Source organism: Scyliorhinus canicula, chromosome 8 (assembly GCF_902713615.1).
Source record: "Scyliorhinus canicula chromosome 8, sScyCan1.1, whole genome shotgun sequence".
NCBI classification, from domain to species: domain Eukaryota; kingdom Metazoa; phylum Chordata; class Chondrichthyes; order Carcharhiniformes; family Scyliorhinidae; genus Scyliorhinus; species Scyliorhinus canicula.
In genome coordinates this window covers 117,735,211-117,757,128 of record NC_052153.1, presented here as the reverse complement: position 1 = coordinate 117,757,128, position 21,918 = coordinate 117,735,211, and the positions used below count along the sequence as shown (strand labels likewise).

Sequence of the window (21,918 nt, the reverse complement as noted above, 5' to 3'; positions counted from 1 at the left end):
TTGAAGCCACTGCAGCAAAAGAAGGTCACATTACTCGACTGACCATTTTGAAATCTCTATGCGCCTTTGGGAACTGAGAAAGAGTCTGCTGTTTTGACATGAAACAGTAAAGGACTCCAGCTGCCTGGCTCAGCGTGCATGCGGGGTACCATCTCTCAGCTCCTCCAAGCCCATTCTCTGCTGGACGATTACTGACCATAACCTGCCGGATCGATTCAGTCATCTGCAATATGCATACCATCTGCACAATGAATCCTAAAACTCCTATCTTCAGTCAGTCGAACTTGAATTCCTGCGTGAAAGAATTCCTCGTTGGACTTTGGAAATCACATGAACTAATCTTCATTTCTGTGGTCCTTGTACCATTAATTTTTTCTCTCTCCTCTCCTGTGTATGTTTTTCTGAATTTGTGTGTGTACATGTGCATATGTGTGTGTGTCCATGTGGTGTGCGTATGTGTCCATGTGGTGTGCGTATGCGTCCATGCGGTGTGCGTATGTGTCCATGTGGTGTGCGTATGTGTCCATGTGGTGTGCGTATGTGTCCATGTGGTGTGCGTATGTGTCCATGTGGTGTGCATATGTGTGCGCGCATGTGGTATGTGTGTGAGCATGTGGTATGTGTGTGCGTGGCGTGCACATGTGGCGTTTGTGTACCCGTGCACATGTGGTCTGTGTGTGGTGTGTGCGCGCGCAGACACATGTGTCCCAGGTTTCAAATTTAAAACAAACTAACATTATGAATTAATCATAACACAAATTTACTGTGGGGTGTTAACAAATTGAATTACACAAACCAGGGGTTTGGGAGAAGACGCTACCAGCTACTTTAAAAAATAATTCACAAAACCTTCTGCTTACAGACTAGGTGGTAAGACAAAATAAGTACAATTTGCCAGTCTTTCTCCTGTCAGTAACAACTTGGCCAGAACTTTCCGGCCATTCATGCCAGTGGGAATATTCGGTCCTGCCAACGGCGCACCCCAGCCACTTGTTTCCAGGCAGCACTGGGTGCATTTAATGAGAAACCCCATTGACAACGGGGGGATCATAAGATCCTGCCACTGTCCAATGGCGGGTCATCGCAGTTGCTGAACGGAAATTATTGCCCCTTATTCTTGTTGAACGGACAAAATAATAGTGGAATTTATCTCATGTAACTTTTTCAAACCAAACTTAGTTTTTTATCTCGCAATCAGCTTGAAACTCCCATTTACATCTATTGTGTTAAAATATTTGAGGTAGCTAATGGGTATTTCTCTTTCCATTTCAACACAAGAAACATCTGTATGGAATACATTTTAACAGTGATAAAATGTATTAAGAAGCAGTCATGACCTGAAATGTTACCTCTGCTTCTCTCTCCACAGATGCTGTCAAGCCTGCATTTTATGCTTTTATTCTTGAGAAGTGGTATTTGGTCCATAACAGTCCTTACCAGACATGGAGCTCAACTAATGTCTGAACTTTTAAATTATGCCAAGGTGTTGGTGGCGCAGCAGCAGAATCAATAATTCTTTCATGTTCCACTTCATTCCATACCTCTTCAAAATTATTGTCATGGATCACAGGTCTGACAGTAATTACAGACAGTTAAGACAAGTGGTTACCAGCAAGTACTTACCCTAGTGAGGTGGATGACCCCTTGGGATGTAACTGAGCAACCCATAAAGCCCACATATTGCAGCAGAGGACAATGTTCTGCAAATGCTTTCACCGATTTATCTGTCACCTACACAGAAAGAAGTGTGAAAAACAAATTAGTTCAACATTCAAGGAACTGCAAAACGACATGTACATCACCAGAAAAGTTTCACCCAACTGCATTGCACAACTCACACTTAAGAACATTTCAGTAAAAAAGTCGTTATACTGCATTCAAAATGGGCGGCATAGTAGCACAGTGGTTAGCATTGTTACTTCACAGCGCCAGGGACCCGGGTTTGATTCCCGGCTTGGGTCACTGTCTGTGCGGAGTCTGCACGTTCTCCCTGTGTCTGTGTGGATTTCTTCCCGGTGCTCCTGTCCCACAAAAGTCCCGAAAGATTTGATTGTTAGGTGAATTGGACATTGTTGCCCTGAGAATGTTTTATAAAACTGAGTGGATTGCTAGGTCACACCAGTAGTCCAGTTCATAGTTAAACACATTAGTGTGGGACTGGAGGCCAGGCCAGGTTTCCTCCAATATTAATAAACCAGCTGGGGTTTATCAAAGAGCATATTTGTCACTTTTACCATTAACAGCTTTTATTTCCATGTTTTTCAAGACAAAATTAATATTCTCAATTGCATTTTGGGATTTGAACTCCCATTCTCTGGACTTTTAGTCCAAGGCTCTGAAATACTGATCCAGTAACCATTACTCTTCTGCACCCAATGACATTGCTGGTGAATTTAATTGCAGCAGATACATGTACATGTGGGGATAAGGGAATAGGGCAGAAAGTTCCTGAAAAAAATAAAAACAGCTGAACATTTCAGCAGATTGTGCTTTCACAAAACCTTCGATTTCTCTAAAATACACAATCTCTTTCAAAACAAATCACTGAAATCATAACCACCATTGCCTACCTGTTGAAGGAGACAGACTGCTTCTGTTTTTTTTCTGCTCACACCCTTGCTCTTTACCATTCTCTATTAGCTTTCTTTCTTCCCCTGCACTTATACTTCAGTAAACATCTTAGCTTCTCTTTCTTCTAGTTTTAGCAAACAAGAAGCATCGCTCAAATCAATCAGAAAATAAAAGTAGTCACCAAGTATGCAAGACTCGGTCATCTGATTTAAATCAGAAATTCATGAAATCAACTTCCCCAAAGAAACTTCGGGCGGTTGCAATAACCCACGTTTGACTGTTTTGAGCAACAGAGACTAGATGCTCCCATATTTGATCCCTGGTCTGTACGCAAATAGTCCATGTATGTGGGCTAGGGAAGGGGAAAATCAATCAGGATGCCCTCTCCTGGTAGAAATAAAATAAAATTAAATACAGTATTGGGCTTGGCTGCAAATACCAAAGTTGAGGTGACAGTGACTGTCCTTGACGTCATGGCTGCATGTGACAGAATACACCATCAAGGAGCCCTCGTAAAACTGGAGTCAATGAGAATCTGAGGTCAGGTCTCCAATCGTTGGAATCATTCCTAGCATAAAGAAAGCTGGTGGTAGTTGTTGGAGATTAATCGTCTCAGTCCCGGGACATCACTTCCTCAGAACAGTGTCCAAGGCCCAACCATCTTCAGCTGTTTCATCAATGACCTTCTCCCCATCATAAGGTCAGAAGCAAAGATATTCACTGATGATTGCACGATGTTCAGCATTTGTGATTCTTCAGAAACTGAAGTAGCCCATGTCCATATGCAGCAAGACCTGAATAACATTTCAGCTTGGGCTGACAAGTGGCAAGTAGCATTTAAGCCACACAAATGTCAGGGAAAGACCATCTCCGACAAGAAAAAATCTAACCATCTCCCCTTGACATTCAAAGGCATGGTCATCACTGAATCGCATACCATCAATATCCAGAGAATTACCATTGATCAGAAACTGAGCCATACCAATCATATAAATACTGTTGTTCCAAGAGCTGGTCAGAGGCTAGGAATGCTGATGAGAGTAACTCACCTCCAAACCCACCAAACCCCATTGACCATTCACAATGCACAAGTCAGGGGTGTGATGGAATATTCTTCACTTGCTGGATGACTGCAGCTCCAACAACAGTCAAGAGGTTTTGACACCATTTAGGTCAAAGCAGATCGCTTGACATTCAGCGGCAGGATTGTCTATCATACATAAAATAAACTGCAGCAACTCGCCAAGGCTCCTTCGACAAGACCATCCAAACCCACAACTTCTACTGCCTAGAGGATAAAGGCAGCAGATGCATGGGAACATCCCAACCTGCACGTTCCCTTCCAAGCCACACACCTTCTTGATTTAGAAGTGTATTGCTGTTCCTTCACTAGCACGGGTGAAAGTCCTGAAACTCCCTCCCTAACAGCACTGGCAATGTACCGACACCACATGGTCTGCAGCGGTTCAAGAAAAAAACTCACCACCACTTTCTCAAGGGCACTTTGGGCTAACAATGCCCATATCCCATGAAAGAATGCATATTTTTTGAAAAATTAGCTGATAGGTTAGGCACTATCTGAACTCACAAATGAACAATGAACCAGAAGCCAGTTCGCACCTGTGAGATTGTAGCACAGTACGAATTGCAACTGTAGGTGTGCAGCACAACAAAATGCTTTTTACTTATGTTGTCATCTTTTAATATCGGGGCAGTTGCTCCTCCTTTTCCATTTGACATATCTCTTCTTAAAGTCAAGGATTCCGAAATATGTAATTTCAAACCTTTATCATTCTGCAACCATATCGCTATAATGGTTATTAGATGAAACATATTAATTTGTGTTATTAATTCATCTATTTTGTTTCGAATAATGTTCACAATTATCACCCAATTTTGACATCCTGTTACCTTTGTTAAGCTCTCTGTACCATTCAGGCTCACTCTGCTTATTTTCTTTACTCTACAGCCTTGACATTTTTCTTACTGTTTTTGAATTTACTCTTTCCTAAATCCTCACCGCTATCCTTCATTACATTGATGCTCCATCTAGCCATCTTCTCATTTCAAGAGAATAAACAAGGCAAAGGAATATACAATAAATGGTAGGATTCTGAAAAAGGTAGAGGAACAGAGGGACCTTGGAGTGTATGGCTGATCAAGAAGACATAAGGAATACTAGGCATTCAATGGCATGAGGCCTAGAGTGGAAGAGCAGGGAATTTCTGTGAAAATTGTATAAATTGCATAAAGCACTGGTCAAAGTGGGAAGAATACAGATGAGATTCACAAGGGTAATAAGAGGAATGGAGAATTTTAACAATTAGCAATGACAAATTGGGGTGGAGGTGTGGCCTTAGATAAGGTGCTCTTTCTGGGGCTGGTGTAGACTTGATGAGTCAAATGGCCTCCTTCTGCACTGTAAATTCTATGATTCTATGACTGGGTAGGATAGGGGGGTTTTCATAGCAACAGATTAAGGGCAAATTTAATCAATTTGTATAAAATGTTGAGAGGCCTTATAAACTGGATAGGAAGAGTTTATTTCCATTAGTAGAGAAATTAATAACCAGGGGACTTGGAATTAGGATGGCACGGTGGCACAGTGGGTCGCATTGCTGCTGCCTCACAGCGTCAGGGACCTGGGTTCAATTCCAGCTTTGGGTGACTATCCATGTGGAGGCTACTCATTTTCCCAGTGTCTGCATGGGTTTCCTCCCACAGTCCAAAGTTGTGCAGGTTAGGTGGATTGCCCATGATAAATTGCTCCATGGTGTTGAAAGATGTAGAGATTGGGTGGGGTTGTAGGGGTAGGGTAGGGGAGTGGCCGTGGTAGGGTGCTCTTTCAGAGGCTCAGTCCAGAATGGATGGGCCAAATGGCCTCCTTCTACACTGTATGGATTCTATGAAGCAATTGTTGGAAGGATTGGAAGGGTTTTGAGGGGGATATTTTTTACCCAGAGAGTTGTGGGGGACAAATCTCAATGCCTAAAAGTGTGATAGGAATAGAAACCCTAAGCATCTTAAAAAAAATTATACTTGGATCTGCATTTGAGGTGCCATAAAATACAGAACTACAGACTGAGAGCTGGAAGGTGGGAGGAGGCTAGATAGCTCTTGTTTTGTTCAATGCGCACACAATGGGCCAAATGTTGCCCTACCATGCTACTGTTTAAATACATGGGATTATTGCCATGGTGCTGCCCGATCTCTTGACACTCTGCTCACCATTAATTCTGACACCGCAAGCTCATTTATCCATTGGCAGAATGATTAACCAACAACAAACTGGGTTAGCATCCAGGGAAGCAGAGAACATCCTGGAGCTATCTCATGGATTCCTCTCAAAATTGCAACCAAAATCACAGCAGTATAAAAGTGACTTGCGGGAAGTTATCTGATAGCTCTGGTATAAGGAGATGCATTTTTGTTTCATTATCTTTGTGTCCTGACAAAACCCAAAAACTGTCATGACCTTTAAAAATGTCTTATTTAGATACAAGGGACTTCAGGGTGGGCAATGAATGAGGATCATGAGGAATCACTCCTTGAACTCCCTGTGGGGCTCGTTGAATATAAGTTCCCATCGTAATGGGCAGAGACCCATCCAGCTGGGGCTCGTTATCAAACCTTTTAAATATTGTCCCAGGCCCGGACTGCGACAGTAGTGTTGTATGTCGCTGGTGCGGCTTTACTTTTCAGTTAAAATAAATTTGGTTTAACCTTTATCTTAGTGTTTCCTGGATTACTACATAATAATGTTTGTTGTCACAAGTAGGCTTACATTAACACTGCAATGAAGTTACTATGAAAAGCCCCTAGTCGCCACATTCCGGCACCTGTTCGGGTACACGGAGGGAGAATTCAGAATGTCCAAATTACCTAACATCACGTCTTTCGGGACTTGTGGGAGGAAACCGGTGCACCCGGAGGAAACCCGCGCAGACACAGGGAGAATATGCAGACTCCGCACAGACAGTGACCCAAGCCAGGAATCGAACCTGGGACCCTGGCGCTGTGAACTAACAGTGCTAACCACTGTGCTACCGTGCATGGCACCACTATCATAAAATACATTTAAAATTCTCTTTACATCAGGTGGTTGCCCAATTTTAGGCTGTGCTGCATTAAGTGTTTTTATTGTTGGTTCAACAATGGTAAATTAATACAGAAAATTCCAATCCTCTGAAACTGGCTTTCTTACCATCAACTCACAGACAATATAAAGGAAGACTTATTCATTTCTTGGACAGAGATGTAAAATAAACACAAATATAGAATCCCTACAGAGCAGAAGGAAGTCATTCGGTCCATGAGTCTGCACTGACCCTCAGAAAGAGCACTCTACCTAGGTCCAATTCCCATTACCTCGTAGTCCCACCTAACCTTTGGACACAAAGGGGCAATTTAACACAGCAATCCACCTAACCTGCACATCTTTGCACTGTGGGTGGAAACTGGAGCACCCAGAGGAAACCCACGAAGACACGGCGAGAACGGGCAAACTCCACACAGTCACCCAAGGTCAGAGTTGAACCCGGGTCTCTTGCGCTGTGACGCAGCTATGCTAACCACTGTGCCCACTGTGCTGCCCACATTCTAACACAAATATGTATTTGCCAGGAGTAGGTTTAATCTTGCCTCCTTTACTTCTGAGATATAAAATAACTCCCTACATGTTATATTATTCCAATATGATATTACGATCCCGGACCAGGTGCCAACAGTGGCTAGGATACTCAATATTCTGGACAGAAACCTCAATATTTTATTCTAATTTTCTATGCGAGGAAAGGATACCTTGCTCTAAGAGTGATTTCACACAAAATAGAGATATGGCATTTTAAAACAAACTTTATTACACACACAGTGTGAAAATATCTTGAACACCACACAAGAAAAACAGCTTAAAATTACCCCTTAAACAATGCTCATCAATACAATGCAGTAATCCTTAACTGCTATCTTTATTCCATTCAAACTATGTCAGCTCTCAATCCACTTTCAAATCCAGTTAGCACTCAGGAATACCTGCTGTACAGAGTTATCTGGATACTCCACTTTGAGAAAGTAAGGCATTTGCACTGCTTTAAAGAAAAGACCTGAATCCTGTCAGAACCATGCAGGACCTGTAGCTGAAGTCTTTTTTTTTTAAATGTAGTTATTCTACTCATTTTCAACATTTTCATCAATAAACAACCAAAGAAAAGACAAACAAAAACAAATGGAATAACAATCCCCCACACACAACCGCACCCATCTCAATATACAGAACAAAACATCCAGCCATACATTCCAGGTAAAAAAACACGAATTAACAATCAATCCGTAAACAGTGTAACCAAAGACAACAATACCGCCGACCCCCCCGACCCGTCCTAATGTTCAATGGCAACTAATTCTTGCAGGTGCATAATCAACAACCCCATGAATTGTGAAACCCTTCCTTCATCCCCTTCAGCTGAGACTTCACCTTTCCGATAGTCAAAGAAATTCAAGAAGATCCACCCGCCCGCCAAGCCGTGTCACAGGATGGAGATGCTAATGTCCACCCCAACAGGACCCGCCTCCAGGCAATCAGCGAGGTAAAGGTTAACATCTATCCCCGCACTCGCCCGCCGGCCAAGCCGGTCCGACCCTCCTGAAGAAAGCTTCTAGGCATCCTGGTTCCAAGTACACGAGCACTACCCCCGAGCTGACCCTGAAAAGCCTCCCTCCAATAAACCCCTCACATTCACGTAACAATCCTAATCATGGGTCTCTCTCTCTCCCCCCACCCATCCACATGACTCCAGGCCCTGCCCACTGGGCTTGGCCCGCCCCGTCCCATTGTTACCATGAGCTCCCCCACTCCCAGAATCCTCCCATCCACTTCCTCTCAAAACCACCTCACCTAGTATTGGTCCCCTTCCCCAACTTTTCACACTTCCTCAGCCCTTTTCGCACCTGTTCTACCAGGCTCTGATGAACGCTGCCCCTCCCCCCACCAGCTGGAGCTAGCCAGTGTGGAGGCCCCTGTCCATGCCTCACTCCGCTCCAATCCCCTCCCCCTTGCCCGGTCCCAAGAAGACAAAGAAATCCCCTTCAACACACAAACCCCAAAGAACCATCACTGCAAAAGAAAATCCCAATCTTACCTTGTCCAAATAGGCAAGTTCAACTCAATTAACACATATAACATGCAGTGAAAAATAGAGCTACAAACACTCCTCCACCCCCACTACCCTCACTCCAACACCAATCCTCAGTCCCATTTCTCACTTCTGCCCCAGTCCTCTCCTTCACAAACGCCTCCGCCACTTCCACCATCTCAAAATAAGTCTTTAAAGTTGTAGGTCACCCTCAACTTAGCTGGGTACACTATGCCGTTCGCACAATGCTGTTGTGCAGTGCTGTCTTCACTGGGCTGAAGGCCACCCGCCCCCTCGCCAATTCCACAGTAGCCCGCCCCCTTGTCAGTTCCATAGTAAAGTCCTGGTATATACATATACCAGCTCCAGTGCACTGTACCTACCGCTTCTGCTTTGCCCAACACAAGACCTTCTCCTTCACGCTGTACCTCAGGAAACAAATAATCACTGCTCTTGGCAGCCCATTCACCTTTGGTATAGGCCTCCATGCCCTATGAGCCCGATCCAGTTCACACCAAGAGGGATCTTCCCCCTCCCCCAACATCTTGCCAAATACTCCATCAGCCTTGGGTCCTCCACTCCTCGGGGAAGGCCACGATCCTCAGATTTTGCCGTTTAGATCAGCTTTCCTGGTCCTCCACTTTGGCTCGCAGAACCTTGTTGGCCTTCACCATCCTCTGCTGTTCCTCACCCATCGAGGTGAGTTGATCACTGTGTTGCGACAAGACCTCTTCCACTCCCTTCAGTTTCTCAAACTGCTCCCGTACCTCAGCCGATGTCCTCGACACCGCCGCCTTCACCGGGGCAATTGGCTCCTCCACCAGTACCTTCAATGCTGCCATCATCTCCTTCCTCATCACCTCTATGTGCTTTGAGACTGTTTTTCAAATTCTACAACCATCACCTCGGTTATCTTTTCTACCTTGAACAGTGCGTCCCCACCCAGCGGCCCAGCCTCCACCCTGGGACCGGGCATTAAATTCTAAAAAATCAAGTCTCGAGCAGGAGCCACCAATGTGTGACCTCCGCCTAAATGCCGCCACTGGAAGTCACCCTGTAGCTGAAGTCTTCAGAAACTCTGGCTGTATTTCTTCGAAAGTTGCTTCTCAGCTTGTTTCAGATCACCTTCCAACCACACAAATCTGAACTGCAGCAAAAGAAACTGCTAATCTGCCTACATACATATCTTTGACTGAACTGCTGTGAGAGCAGAAGTTTGACTTCGACTCGCATCCCAATCTAAAACTCAGTTAAACAGCTTTCCTTCAAAATGTCTGGTACCTTAGCTCCTCCCATGAATTACATAATTTTACCAAGCTGAAATACAATGTTTCTAATTATCTCCACAGGGAACTCACAGTACTCAATTCATTTTTCCAATTAAGTTTTAGTTAATTTAGTTAAAGGCAATTTAGTTGTGGGGGTGAAACACACACAAACACGGGGAGAATATGCAAACTCCACACGGACAGTGATCCAGAGCCAGGATCGAACCTGGGACCGTGAGGCTGCAATGCTAACCACTCTGCCATCATGCTGCTGCCTTTAACACAGGATTTTTACCCTTACTGCACCCCATATCTATAATACAATGTATCTGAAATTCCTACATTCATCACAATTATTAAGTACCCATATGTTCATACATATGGATGCAAATGTAGCAAGAGGACCACACCATTCACTAATACACTGCAGTCAGAACCAAGCAACAATTTATCAGTCTGCCGCACATGTGTTCTGAGAACTGCATTCAAATAAGTTCCAATATTTAAATTTGAAAGTGTGATTATTTCAAAACTCTGGGAATCACAAGACATAAAATAGTGGCAGCATGTGCCTGTGAGTCAAATCAAAGCATTATAAACAATATAAATGCTGAGTTAAATTGAGAAAAATCAACCCAAATTAGTGCCAGAGAGGGAGAGAAAAATACTGAGTGAATTGTGTGAAAACAAAATGGCCATCGCCGCAGCAATGAATGCACAGATACAGCACAGGATTAATTGGGAGACTGATGATGTCAGAGACATTTGAGAAGTTTAAACAAATCTGCAGATTGACATTTGGCAGTTTTCTAAAAGGCACAAGTGAAAAGAAATGATCAGTCTTTTGTGGGCAGGAGAGAAAAGATTAGATCTTTTTATAGCTGGGAGATCAGTCAGGACAACAGTAAAAACTCAGACAAATCTTGTGAGAAATTCAGCACACATCTCCAGCCAAAGTCAAACTATCTGATCCATCAATATGAATTTTAAAGCCTGAGGCAGGAACCATGTGAGCCTGTTGATAATTTCTCACTGAGATTGAGGAATGTAGCCAGCAAGCGTAAATTCAAGGAAACGGATAAAATGCTGCTATCAGCTCTGCATAACCTGATGCACCAAAGGCTCTGATTGGAAAAGACAAGCTCACAATATCATTGCTGGGCACGTGAAGCTACGAGTGGACAGATGAAGATGCTGCTAAATGGTCGCCTTCAATTAAATCAAGAGAATGTCAGCAGGGTTGATGCAGTGAAAAAGCAAAAAAAAAACATACCCAAGACGGAGAAAGATGTGCAAGAGCTCTGGACAACCACAAGTTCACAGACAGAAGGAAATGTCCCAAATGTGGATCAAACCATAGAGCTTGAGGAAATCTCAATCACTGAAGAAAGGAGATTGGAAAGGAGATACCAGGCACACAACAACAGGACGAATGACAACAAACACACTTGTGCACAACCCGTATGATGCTTTTGTCACACTCTTCAGCAATGTGGCCAAACCTCCAAACACTTGGCTCATCTCTCTAGCCACCCACCCTCCGGCCATGGACATGTCCCCGAGCTGTGTCCCATCCCTTGTGTGTTCAGATGTTGGCTGCTACGTTTGTGGTGTTGCCTCCCACGTGTACAAGCACAATGTCAAAGAACAAAGAACAAAACAGCACAGGAACAGGCCCTTCGGCCCTTCAAGCCTGTACCGGTCATGATACCAACCTTTACCAAAACCTTCCTTTTGCCTAATCCCTCGAAACCCATCCTATCCATGTGTTTGTCGAGATGCCTTTTGAACACCGTCAATGTATCTGCTTCCACAACCTCCCCTGGCAATGTATTCCAGGCACTCACCATAAAAACCCTGCCTCGCACATCTCCTCTAAGCTTTGCTCCATAGACCTTAAACCTTAAACCTATGCCCCCTGGTGACTGACCCCTTTACCCTGGGAAAGAGTACCAGCCCATCCATTCTATCCATGATCCTCATAATCTTGTAGACCTTTATCAAGTCATCCCCCAACCTTCGTCTTTCCAATGAAAACAGTCCGAGTCTATTCAGCCTCTCCACATAACTAACACCCTCCAGACCAATGTCCAGGCATCAAGGTGTGATTGGGATGCTAGGCAATGACGTGCCACATGGCCCACCTACCCACAGGATGCCACTTAGGTTGTGTGAAGTGCTCACTTAACCATGATTGCCAATTCCCTATTCGCAGTAGCCTTCCACCGCACAGCTTGAGGCCTCGGCAGTCAGTTGGGGTTATGGGTGGTCGTTAGGGCAGACGGGCAGGGACAGCAGATGCCCCCGGAACAGGTGCACATGATCCAGGGGTTAGTATGGTGGTGCCACGTTCAGTTGCCCCCCCCCCCAGCAACTCCCTCCCCACCCCCCCAACCCACCCATGGCGGCCCCCCTGTGGAGGGTTCCCCACCCCAAGCCAAGGACCGTGGTGGCAAGCCCAGCACCACTGGGTTCTTTGCCTGTGAGCACAGATGGCTACTCGACCGCCTCGGCTCCTCACAGAAGTCTTTCCGCCAGGTTTACATTATTCAAAAGGTGTACTAATTGGCGCCAGCGTGACCACTTGCTGGGGAGGCCGCTGAATGAAGGGAAGTTTTGGATATGGGGTGGCTCTCGTCAATTGTACGGAAATAGGGATTAAGTGGTAATAATTGATTTCTCACCACACTACGGCGATTTTGTCTCTGGGAGCGGGTCAACTGCATCACAAACTGTTTGGCATCTGGCTCGGTTCTCATTTTCTACTTTTCCCGCTATTCACCGGGCTCGTTTCGCTTGAGCGAGAGTGCAACGAGGCCGGAGAATCGCACACATACTATCAATCCACAGCACACGGTGTGATCGAAGGAGTACATTCAATGAAGCACCAACATTTGAGTTTAGAAGTGTGATTATTTCATACTTCACGGAACTACAAGATATAATACTAGCCAATTGAGCAGTGGATCGAGCTGTGACCAACATGTGACAGCAGCTAGACATTTCCCTACATCTGGACAAAAAATGTACAAAAGGTGTAAGAAACCACAATTCCTGCACAATGTCCTCCATTTCAGTAACAAAAAGAAAATCCGTTTGTAGCAAGGCGTAAAAGTCAGTTTGACCTTTTCAATTACAAAGCGAAAGAGCATTTACAATGAAGTTAGAGTTCCAAGTATGGTGCTAGGGTACAAATACTGTGGAGAGATTGAAACTTGAGGTGTTGGAATATATTAGCTGAGCACCAGGTTTCCTGAATTAGTTCATATTAATCCCAATGGCAAATTGAGCAATGAACCTTAGCGACCTTCTTAATTTTTCTGAAAATTTAACAACTCTCCTTGAGTCAACCCCTTGGGGTGTTCATTTGAACTTCTAGGCAATGGACACATTCCAAATCAGGTTTATTCATGACAGTCTTTAACCATGGGCACATTCCACAGAAGCAACTGTTTTAATTGCAAAAACTGAACACAAACTCGTATTTGATCTAATATTTATAAACCTTACTGAGCATACATAATCCTCCAGTCAGTCTCAGAGGAAGCGTTTCACTTTGCACTCTAAATAATCTTTTTTATTCGCACAATAATATTGTGAATAATATGGAAGAGCAAGTTTAATAAAAAAGCAGTAAGCAATGGAAATAAACAATTTCCTCAGTTCCTATGATGTTTAAAGATTGTGAGTATGGAAATAACTCGGTCTGAATATATATGATTACTCCAACTCATAAACACTTCATAGTCAAACATTGAAATGAAATGAAATGAAAATCGCTTACTGTCACGAGTAGGCTTCAATGAAGTTACTGTGAAAAGCCCCTAGTCGTCACATTCCGGCGCCTGTTCGGGGAGGCTGGTATGGGAATTGAACCGTGCTGCTGGCCTGCTTTGGTCTGCTTTAAAAGCTAACGATTTAGCCCAGTGTCCTAAACCAGCCCCTTATTAATTATTATTACTGGGTTGCTTAGGTGAATGACTAAGCCCATTGCGCTAAATTGAAAACAGTTGGAAGGGAAGGGCAACATGGTGACACAATTGTTAGCGTGGCTGCCTCACAGCGCCAGGGACCCCAACTAGTGGACAATGAGTCGGTGGGCAAGGGGAGGGGCTTCCGCCCAAACTGATAGGGGAGGACAGGATCTTCGATATTTATGGAAACTGATGGATAGAGGGAGGTCCTTGTTGGAGGAAATAAAGCAGAAATGGGAAGAGGAGCTAGAAAGGCATTAGAAGCTGAACTATGGAGTACGTCCGCCTCGTGTGCAAGACTGAATCTCATTCAGTTTTAGGTAGTGCATAGAGCACATATGATGGTGTCAAGGGTGCGCCAGCTATTTTTGGGGGTGGAGGACAGATGCGGACGTTGTGCAGGTGAGCTGGTTCGGCAAATCATATCCACATGTGCTGGGCATCCCCGAAGTTGGAGGAGTTCTGGGAGGCCTTTGCGGGAACCATGTTGGTGGCACCAAGCCCTGAGGTGGCAATATTCGGGGTGTCAGAGGATCCAAAAGTGCAGGTGAGGGGAGAGGCTGACGTGTTGCCTTTGCTCCTTGATAGCCCGGAGGGGCGGATATTGTTAGGGTGGGATGGGCGAGTGATCTGGTGGAATTTCTGCACCTGGATAAGATAAAGTTTGTTCTGAGGAGGGGTTGGGATATAGGGATCCCTTTGGTATTCGGAATTTGGTTTGAGAGCGACAGTTATTGGTGTTGTGTGTTTTTAAATAACCGATAATGCCTCGAATAAAAAATTTTTTTTTTTAAAGAGAGAAAAGGTTTTACTTGTTGTGAACTGGTCATGAATACGGAGTGTGAGACTGAGTGGCAGGATGATTCATAGGCCCCACTACAAGACAACAAATTGCAACGTCATCTTGAATCACGACAATCATCACAATGATATACAGAGAGGCAAAAAAGACTTAACACGTATCCAGCTTGCTCGGATCACAAATTTAGTAGAATATATATGACGGTAATTGCACCCATATACTGATAAGAAATTTGCTATTATACTAAATTCAACCAGACATCTGGATTGAGATCTGGTCAAAGAAAAGAACACTTATTCACAGCTAATTTTCTCTTTAGTGATTCAATTGGTGCATATTATATATCAAATCTGGGATGCGAGATATGAGTTTCACTCAGGATCTTTAAATGGCACTACAGTATAGCAGATATTTTCAATGTTAAAGATAGAATTGTGTGACACGCACAGCTGCTATTTAATTGTCAGAGTCCATGGATTGGATTTTTACTGAGTCAGGGTGACTCAGGAGCCCTTTAGAACTGATGGGTGGGTACTGATTCCGGAATTCCCAGCCTCATTCCTGGGCTGAATGATTCTCCTGAGTATCTTTGAAGGATGCGGGCTCATTCCAGTCATAAGCCTGCAACCTTCACTTCCAACTGGCTAGCTCCATTGCGGAGATAGGCATGCCCTACTCCTCTACAATTTTCATGGAATCAGAAAGGGTTTTATAAAGAGTTGTGGTTCACAGCACATCAGAAGAATTGTGAATTTTACTCTGCACGAGGGACTCTTTCACAAGGTGAGTTCTTCCTACCCTTGTACCAAGGTAGGCACTCCCCACCCAACGTCATGCCAGGCTATGGCACTCCCTTGCCCATTGACTCTGTATTCAATGCATAGAACCAATGAGCCCTGTAGTAACAGTAGGATGTGTAAAAAAGCTTTTATTTTTAATTTAGAGTACCCAATTAATTTTTTCCAATTAAGGGGGAATTTAGCATGGCCAATCCACCTACCCTGCATATCCTTGGGTTATGGGGAGAAACCCCGCAAACACAGGGAGAATGTGCAAACTCCACAGACAGTGACCCAGAGCCAGGATCGGACCTCGGCGCACTGAGGCAGCAGTGCGAACCACTGTGCCGCCGTGCTGCCCCCAGTAAAAAAGCTTTGAACAAAGTCTCACATTCATTACTTTCAGAAATATTAAAAATTCATTTCATTCCAGGGCACTAAAACTGTCATCATTGAGACCATTTAAAGTACCAATAACAGAAAATAGAAACCTTTGATACAACGTAACCTTGTGTAAATTAACATTGTGAAATTGATTACAGAGATCAGAGAGCCAGAACTGTCAATCCAGCGACATTTTATCTGGTGTACAGCTGTTTCAACAAGGGTTTCTCCGTTCCCAGCTCGTTGAGGGAGTTATGGGAAGAGGCCAGAAAGTGGAGTTAAGTTCACAATCAGATCAGTTATGATCTTATTCAATGATAGCCATGATGCGGAGATGTCAGAACTGGACTTGGGTGGGCACAGTCATTCACTAAGTAAGAAGTCTCACAACACCAGGTTAAAATCCAACAGGTTTGTTTCGAATCACTAGCTGCGCTCCGAAAGCTAGTGATTCGAAACAAACCTGTTGGATTTTAACCTGGTGTTGTAAGACTTCTTACTTAGTGAATGACGCAGCAGACTTAATGGGCCGTCTTGTCTACACTTGCTCCTATTTCTTAAGATCTTATGCAAAGGAGCAGGGAGTTTTGAGAATGATGGAGAGTCTGGGTCTCCCCTCTTGGGGAATATGAGCGGTGATAGGCGAAAATGAATGGATAGTTCGAAACATAGGAACATGTATAAACAATTTAATTCCTCAAAACCTGTTCCACCATTCCATTAGATGATGGCTGGTTTATGCATTGCTCTCCCACATTGCACATACAGTTGCTAACGTTTCGGTTTCTTTTCAGAAATTTCAAATTGGACAGCATAAAGTCTCTTGACAAAATTTTACAATAAGATATTTGCAAGGTTCCATTAGGATCATTGTCTAATGGAACCAGATATCTAAGATAATTTCAGCAAGTCTGGTGAAAATCCAATAAAATATTTTTAAATTATTGAGGTAACAAATTGTTGTACAAGGATGGACTGTTTATTAGAGATTCACGGCTGGCTGCACTAATATTTACCAGCTTGTCTTTTTTCAAAAGGATCCCAGAGGCTGACAAGAGGAAATAATTTATCGAGGTTGACAGAATCCAATAAAGGTGAGACTTGACTGTTTACAGGCATTTAGATGAGATTAGTACTGTGCTAACTGATTATTTTGGGAATCAAATATCCTTTGAATTATTAAACAGATGATTCAGCTGTTGGTATATGTTAAACCATAATAAAAATAGTGCAACTTCTTCATTAAAGATGGTACTGTTTTACAAAATTTGTGAATGAAATTCAACTTACTCAGACGACAGTCCCAAGGCAAATATTTTTCCACAAATATTGATATGTGCATCACCCGGGGCAGAGAGCAAAAGACCCAAAGCACTTTGTGTGTTGGTCATTCAAGAACATTGGTTGTTTTCAGTGGAATAGAGTCTGAATGATTGGCTCAAGTCCCTCAGCAGAATTGAACTGAGGTCATCTATATGGTAGAAATTAATTTAGAACTTGCACTGGCATGTTTGAGTGTTTGGCATTTTTGATGTCACCAGCAGGTCTGTTTCTCCCACGATATTCACCATTTCAGGGTCTGGTCTGTTCATCAAGACTTGGAGTAAAAGGACAAACGCAAGTTTGAAATGTCCACCCTGCAGAGTTTGTGCTATGAGTAACTGAAGTCCAATTGTAAGGTACATCTGCTGTTGCACCACACGTCTAAGATTGTAGGAAGGTTGAAGTCAAGATGGAGGTTCTGCTCTCCAAAGCCTTTATGCTTTGGATGAATTACTGGTGTATAATTAGCACAATACGTATAAGATTTGTTAATGTTCAATGTTAAATTATTTGAATGGTAATTGCTGAACTTTATTTTAACAAGATTTGGATTTGGTCCCAAATTTTGAAAGAATTTTCAACACCTTGTAATAATTCTAATCCTGCAGCGTTGCTGACTTTCTTTCGCATTTATCTCTGACTTCCAGAAGTGCATAAAATAAAATTGTGCAGAAAATAAAATTGTGCATTATATCTACTATATATGTATATTTGACATTGGATCATGGCCGATACTGGCATTCATGAAAGCTATTGCACTCATTGTCAATGTTGTACAGTAGGTACCCATATGAATGCACATTGCTATCCTTACATTTGAAGCAAAGGAAGAATTAAGATGAAATGGCATGGGAAAAAAGAAAGGTTTTCACAACCATGTAACGTCCCAAAATACTTTCCAGCCAATGAGGTACTTTTGAAGTATCACTGTTATAATGTAAGAAATAAAGCACCCAACTTGGGCATCACAACCCCTCTCAAACAACGTTACAATTAAGACCAGATTTTGCGATGCTGATTGAGGGATAATTAATTACAATTACACTGGGGTTAACTCCACTCCTCTTTTTTGGAAGAATGCCATGGGTTTTTGAGATCGCAAAGGAGCCTCAGTTTAACATATTATCCAAAAGACGATGAGCGGGATGCTCCGATTCTGAGACGAAGTTGATGCCGGCGCAGAATTCATGGACTTGCACGACAACGAAACTAGCCCTGCACCTGATCAATTCAGCAACTGTGAAGGAGCTAACACCGGAACCACCTGGAACACAATTGATTCCAATGAACAACAGCGTGGGATTCGCCGGGTCCGTGATTAACACTCGGAAGATTGGCAAGCTGCAACCGCATATACACATCACAATCCCCGCACATACTCATCCCAGCTGACAAGATGGCACTGGCTGTGCTGGAGCGGCCCATACAGCTGATCAGTCGGCTGGGGCCAGAGGGCACCTGGGGGATGGCCTGGGGGGACCAAAGTTCACAGTGGGCTGTTAGCGTCATGTGCAGCTGCAGGGCTGCCTTGCCGGCTGTGGCAATGGTGTCCTGAGCCCATCCACCTGGCCCCACAGCCCACCTCCTGGTCACCCCCCCGCTACTTCCCCCAGCCCTGGTGAAAGCCCTGCAGCCAGCGGCACAACTGTCAGAAAACTATGGCAATGTTGGACACTTTCTGTACCCCCTCTCTCTCCCTCAGCAGCCACAATGCCGGTTCCACAATTTTTAAAAGCATAAGTGAACCTCGCCATTAGAAACTTGGCCCATCGGAGGCGGAGCATCGCGGAGGCTCCCAAGAATACCAGGTCGGGCCCGCTAATGACATGCAAACGGTGTTTGCTGTATATGCGTTCCAGACCGCATTGACACAGCTGTCGAGGTGACGGAGAACTACAACTGGACGTCAAATCGGTGCCCACCATGACTTTAGCATCGGAAACTATTCTCCGCCGAATCGCATTTCCGGTGTCAGCCAACAGAGAATCCCACCTGATATCTCCAACATGCAGTACTGCTCCAGTACTGCACTGGAGAGTCAGCTTTGATTTTTGTGCTCCAGTCCTGGAGTGGGACTTGAACCAACAACTTTCTCACTCGTAGGTGAGACTGCTACTTACTGAGTGACAACTGAACCAATATTCTGCAATGGATCAGCTTTGAATTGCTTCAATGATAAGTCAGCACATACATGACGGACTGAAGGAATTTAAAGAGAGACACCGAAAGGTCACAAATTTTAAGAGCAATGTTCAGACTTGGATAGGGGCAGCCAGGTAATATAGTTTGAAAGAAAATTCCAACAGTTAAGTGTTTAATGATTAATATAGCCTACAAACAATAGTTATCACAAATGTATATACAAGTACTGTTTCTAATTAAACTTTCCCTCAATTATAGTCAATAGCACAGGAATTCTTTCATTGAAATACCAGTTAAATCTGGAGATGTCATACACACTCCTAGTCAACAATTAGTCTGAAAAGACTACTAGTGGCGGCCATGGAATGATTAATTGGACATAAGATGGCTCCTGCCTGTGAATGGACGATATGGCCCTTTCTGCCCATTTTACGAGGCTGTCGCAGGTGAAGGGCAGCACAGTAGCACAGTGGTTAGCACTGTTGCTTCACAACGCCAGGGACCCAGGTTCGATTTCCACTTGGCTCACTGTGTGCGGAGTCTGCACGTTCTGTCAGTGTCTGCATGGGTTTCCTCCGGATGCTCCGGTTTCCTTCCATAAGTCCCGAAAGACATGCTTGTTAGATGAATTAGACATTCTGCATTCTCCCGAACAGGCGCTGCAGTGTGGCGACGAGGGGATTTTCACAGTAACTTCATTGCAGTGTTAATGTAAGCCTACTTGTAGCAATAATAAAGATTATTATTATTAGTAGTATTAGTAGTATTATTATTATTATTATTATTAAGGATGTACTCCCTGTTCAGAACAACGTATTCTCCTTCAGTTGGTGATGTCGGGGAGTTATCAAACAAGGAGTGTGTCGAACATGGGGCAGTCTTCAGAGCAGGACGACAGGTGGCATAGCAAGGAAATGATGAAGGAGGGACCTATGGTGTCGTTGCCCACACAGTGGTCAACAGAGCAGTTAGTCAAATTTGTGTTTCAAACAGCATAAGCAGCAAGCAAGAGGCAAAGCTAAGAAATTCCACAATGACCAGTTCAGATCTAAGTTCTATAGTTCTGTCACATCCATTTGTGAATAGTGGTGGACAATTAAACAGCTCACGGCAGGAGGAGGCTCCACAAATATCTTCATCCTCAATGAATAAGAGCCCAGCACATCAATGTAAAAGATAGGTCTGAAACATTTTCAACAATCTTCAGAGGTCCCCAGCATCATATATGCCCACCTTCAGTCCATTTGATTCACTCCATGTAACATTCCCAATAAAAGTTAACTAATCGGTCTGTGATGTCCTGAAAAGAAGTGACATACACTCATGTGATCTGAGGCTGAAAGAGAGCAAGACTGGTCAGAAGCTAGTGTAAGGAGTGCTGTCATAACTGTAAATATGTCACAATGAAGTCAGAATGTTTTTCAGGTAGCGGTCTTTGAGAATTTATTGAAACTACTCCAACCCAACAACACAACAATATACTCACAAACACTTTCCTAATTCTGTCAGTTCTCTCAAAAAATCAATCACAAGCAGCTGTTAAAATTTCTTTCTCTATTTACCCGTGGTGAAGTGCTGGGTCAGCACTGTCAACGTCCCATGGATCACAGTGGAGAAACCTAATTATCAGACTGACTGAGCCACACGCATAAATGGTGCTGTTTCATTGAAAAAACCCTTCAGTTTTTAACTCATGGATTATCAGTCAGTATTGTCATTAGGATTTTGCAAAGGACAAGAGCAAACATGCGAAATGTGTCCACTTGATCTGTGAAAAACACCCAGTCGCAAGTATTCCACTGGAAATCCCCGAGGTTGGGGAAATGTCAAAATAAAGAACAAAGAAAAGTACAGCACAGGAACAGGCCCTTTGGCCCTCCGAGCCCGTGCCAATCACACTGCCTATCTGAACTAAAATCTTCTACACTTCCAGGGTAAGTATCCCTCTATTCTCATCCTATTCATGTATTTGTCAAGATGCCCCTTAAATGTCACTATCGTCCCTGCTTCCACCACCTCCTCCGGCAGCGAGTTCCAGGCACCCACTACCCTCTGTGTAAAGAAACTTGCATCGTACATCTCCTCTAAACCTTGCCCCTCGCACCTTAAACCTATGCCCCCTAGTAATTGACCACTCTACCCTGGGAAAAAGCCTCTGACTATCCACTCTGTCTATGCTCCTCATAATTTTGTAGACCTCTATCAGGTCACCCCTCAACCTTCGTCGTTCCAGTGAGAACAAACTGAGTTTATTCAACCGCTCCTCATAGCAAATGCCCTCCATACCAGGCAACATCCGGGTAAATCTCTTCTGCACCCCCTCTAAAGCCTCCACATCCTTCTGGTAGTGTGGCGACCAGAATTGAACACTATACTCCAAGTGTGGCCTAACTAAGGTTCTGAAATATAGCACAGGTGTAATTTTGCACAACCCGAAAATATATTTTCCTACTGGGTCATTGCACCCATATAGAAAATGAGTCTAGTAGCAACAATCTGTATTTGTCAGCACATCACTGTTCCCATGAATATGTGTAACTGCAC

General features: G+C 43.8%; 1 protein-coding gene across 4 annotated transcripts in view; it reads right to left on the bottom strand.

Moving 5' to 3' along the window:
- The window catches only part of fbxl17 (F-box and leucine-rich repeat protein 17), a 937,144-nt gene that overhangs the window by 633,304 nt on the left and 281,922 nt on the right, over positions 1–21,918 (bottom strand). For all 4 annotated transcript variants that reach the window (XM_038805146.1, XM_038805144.1, XM_038805143.1 and 1 more), the window contains one exon: positions 1,624–1,731. In XM_038805146.1, the coding sequence (XP_038661074.1) occupies positions 1,624–1,731 (108 nt within the window). The remainder of the gene's footprint in view (positions 1–1,623; positions 1,732–21,918) is intronic.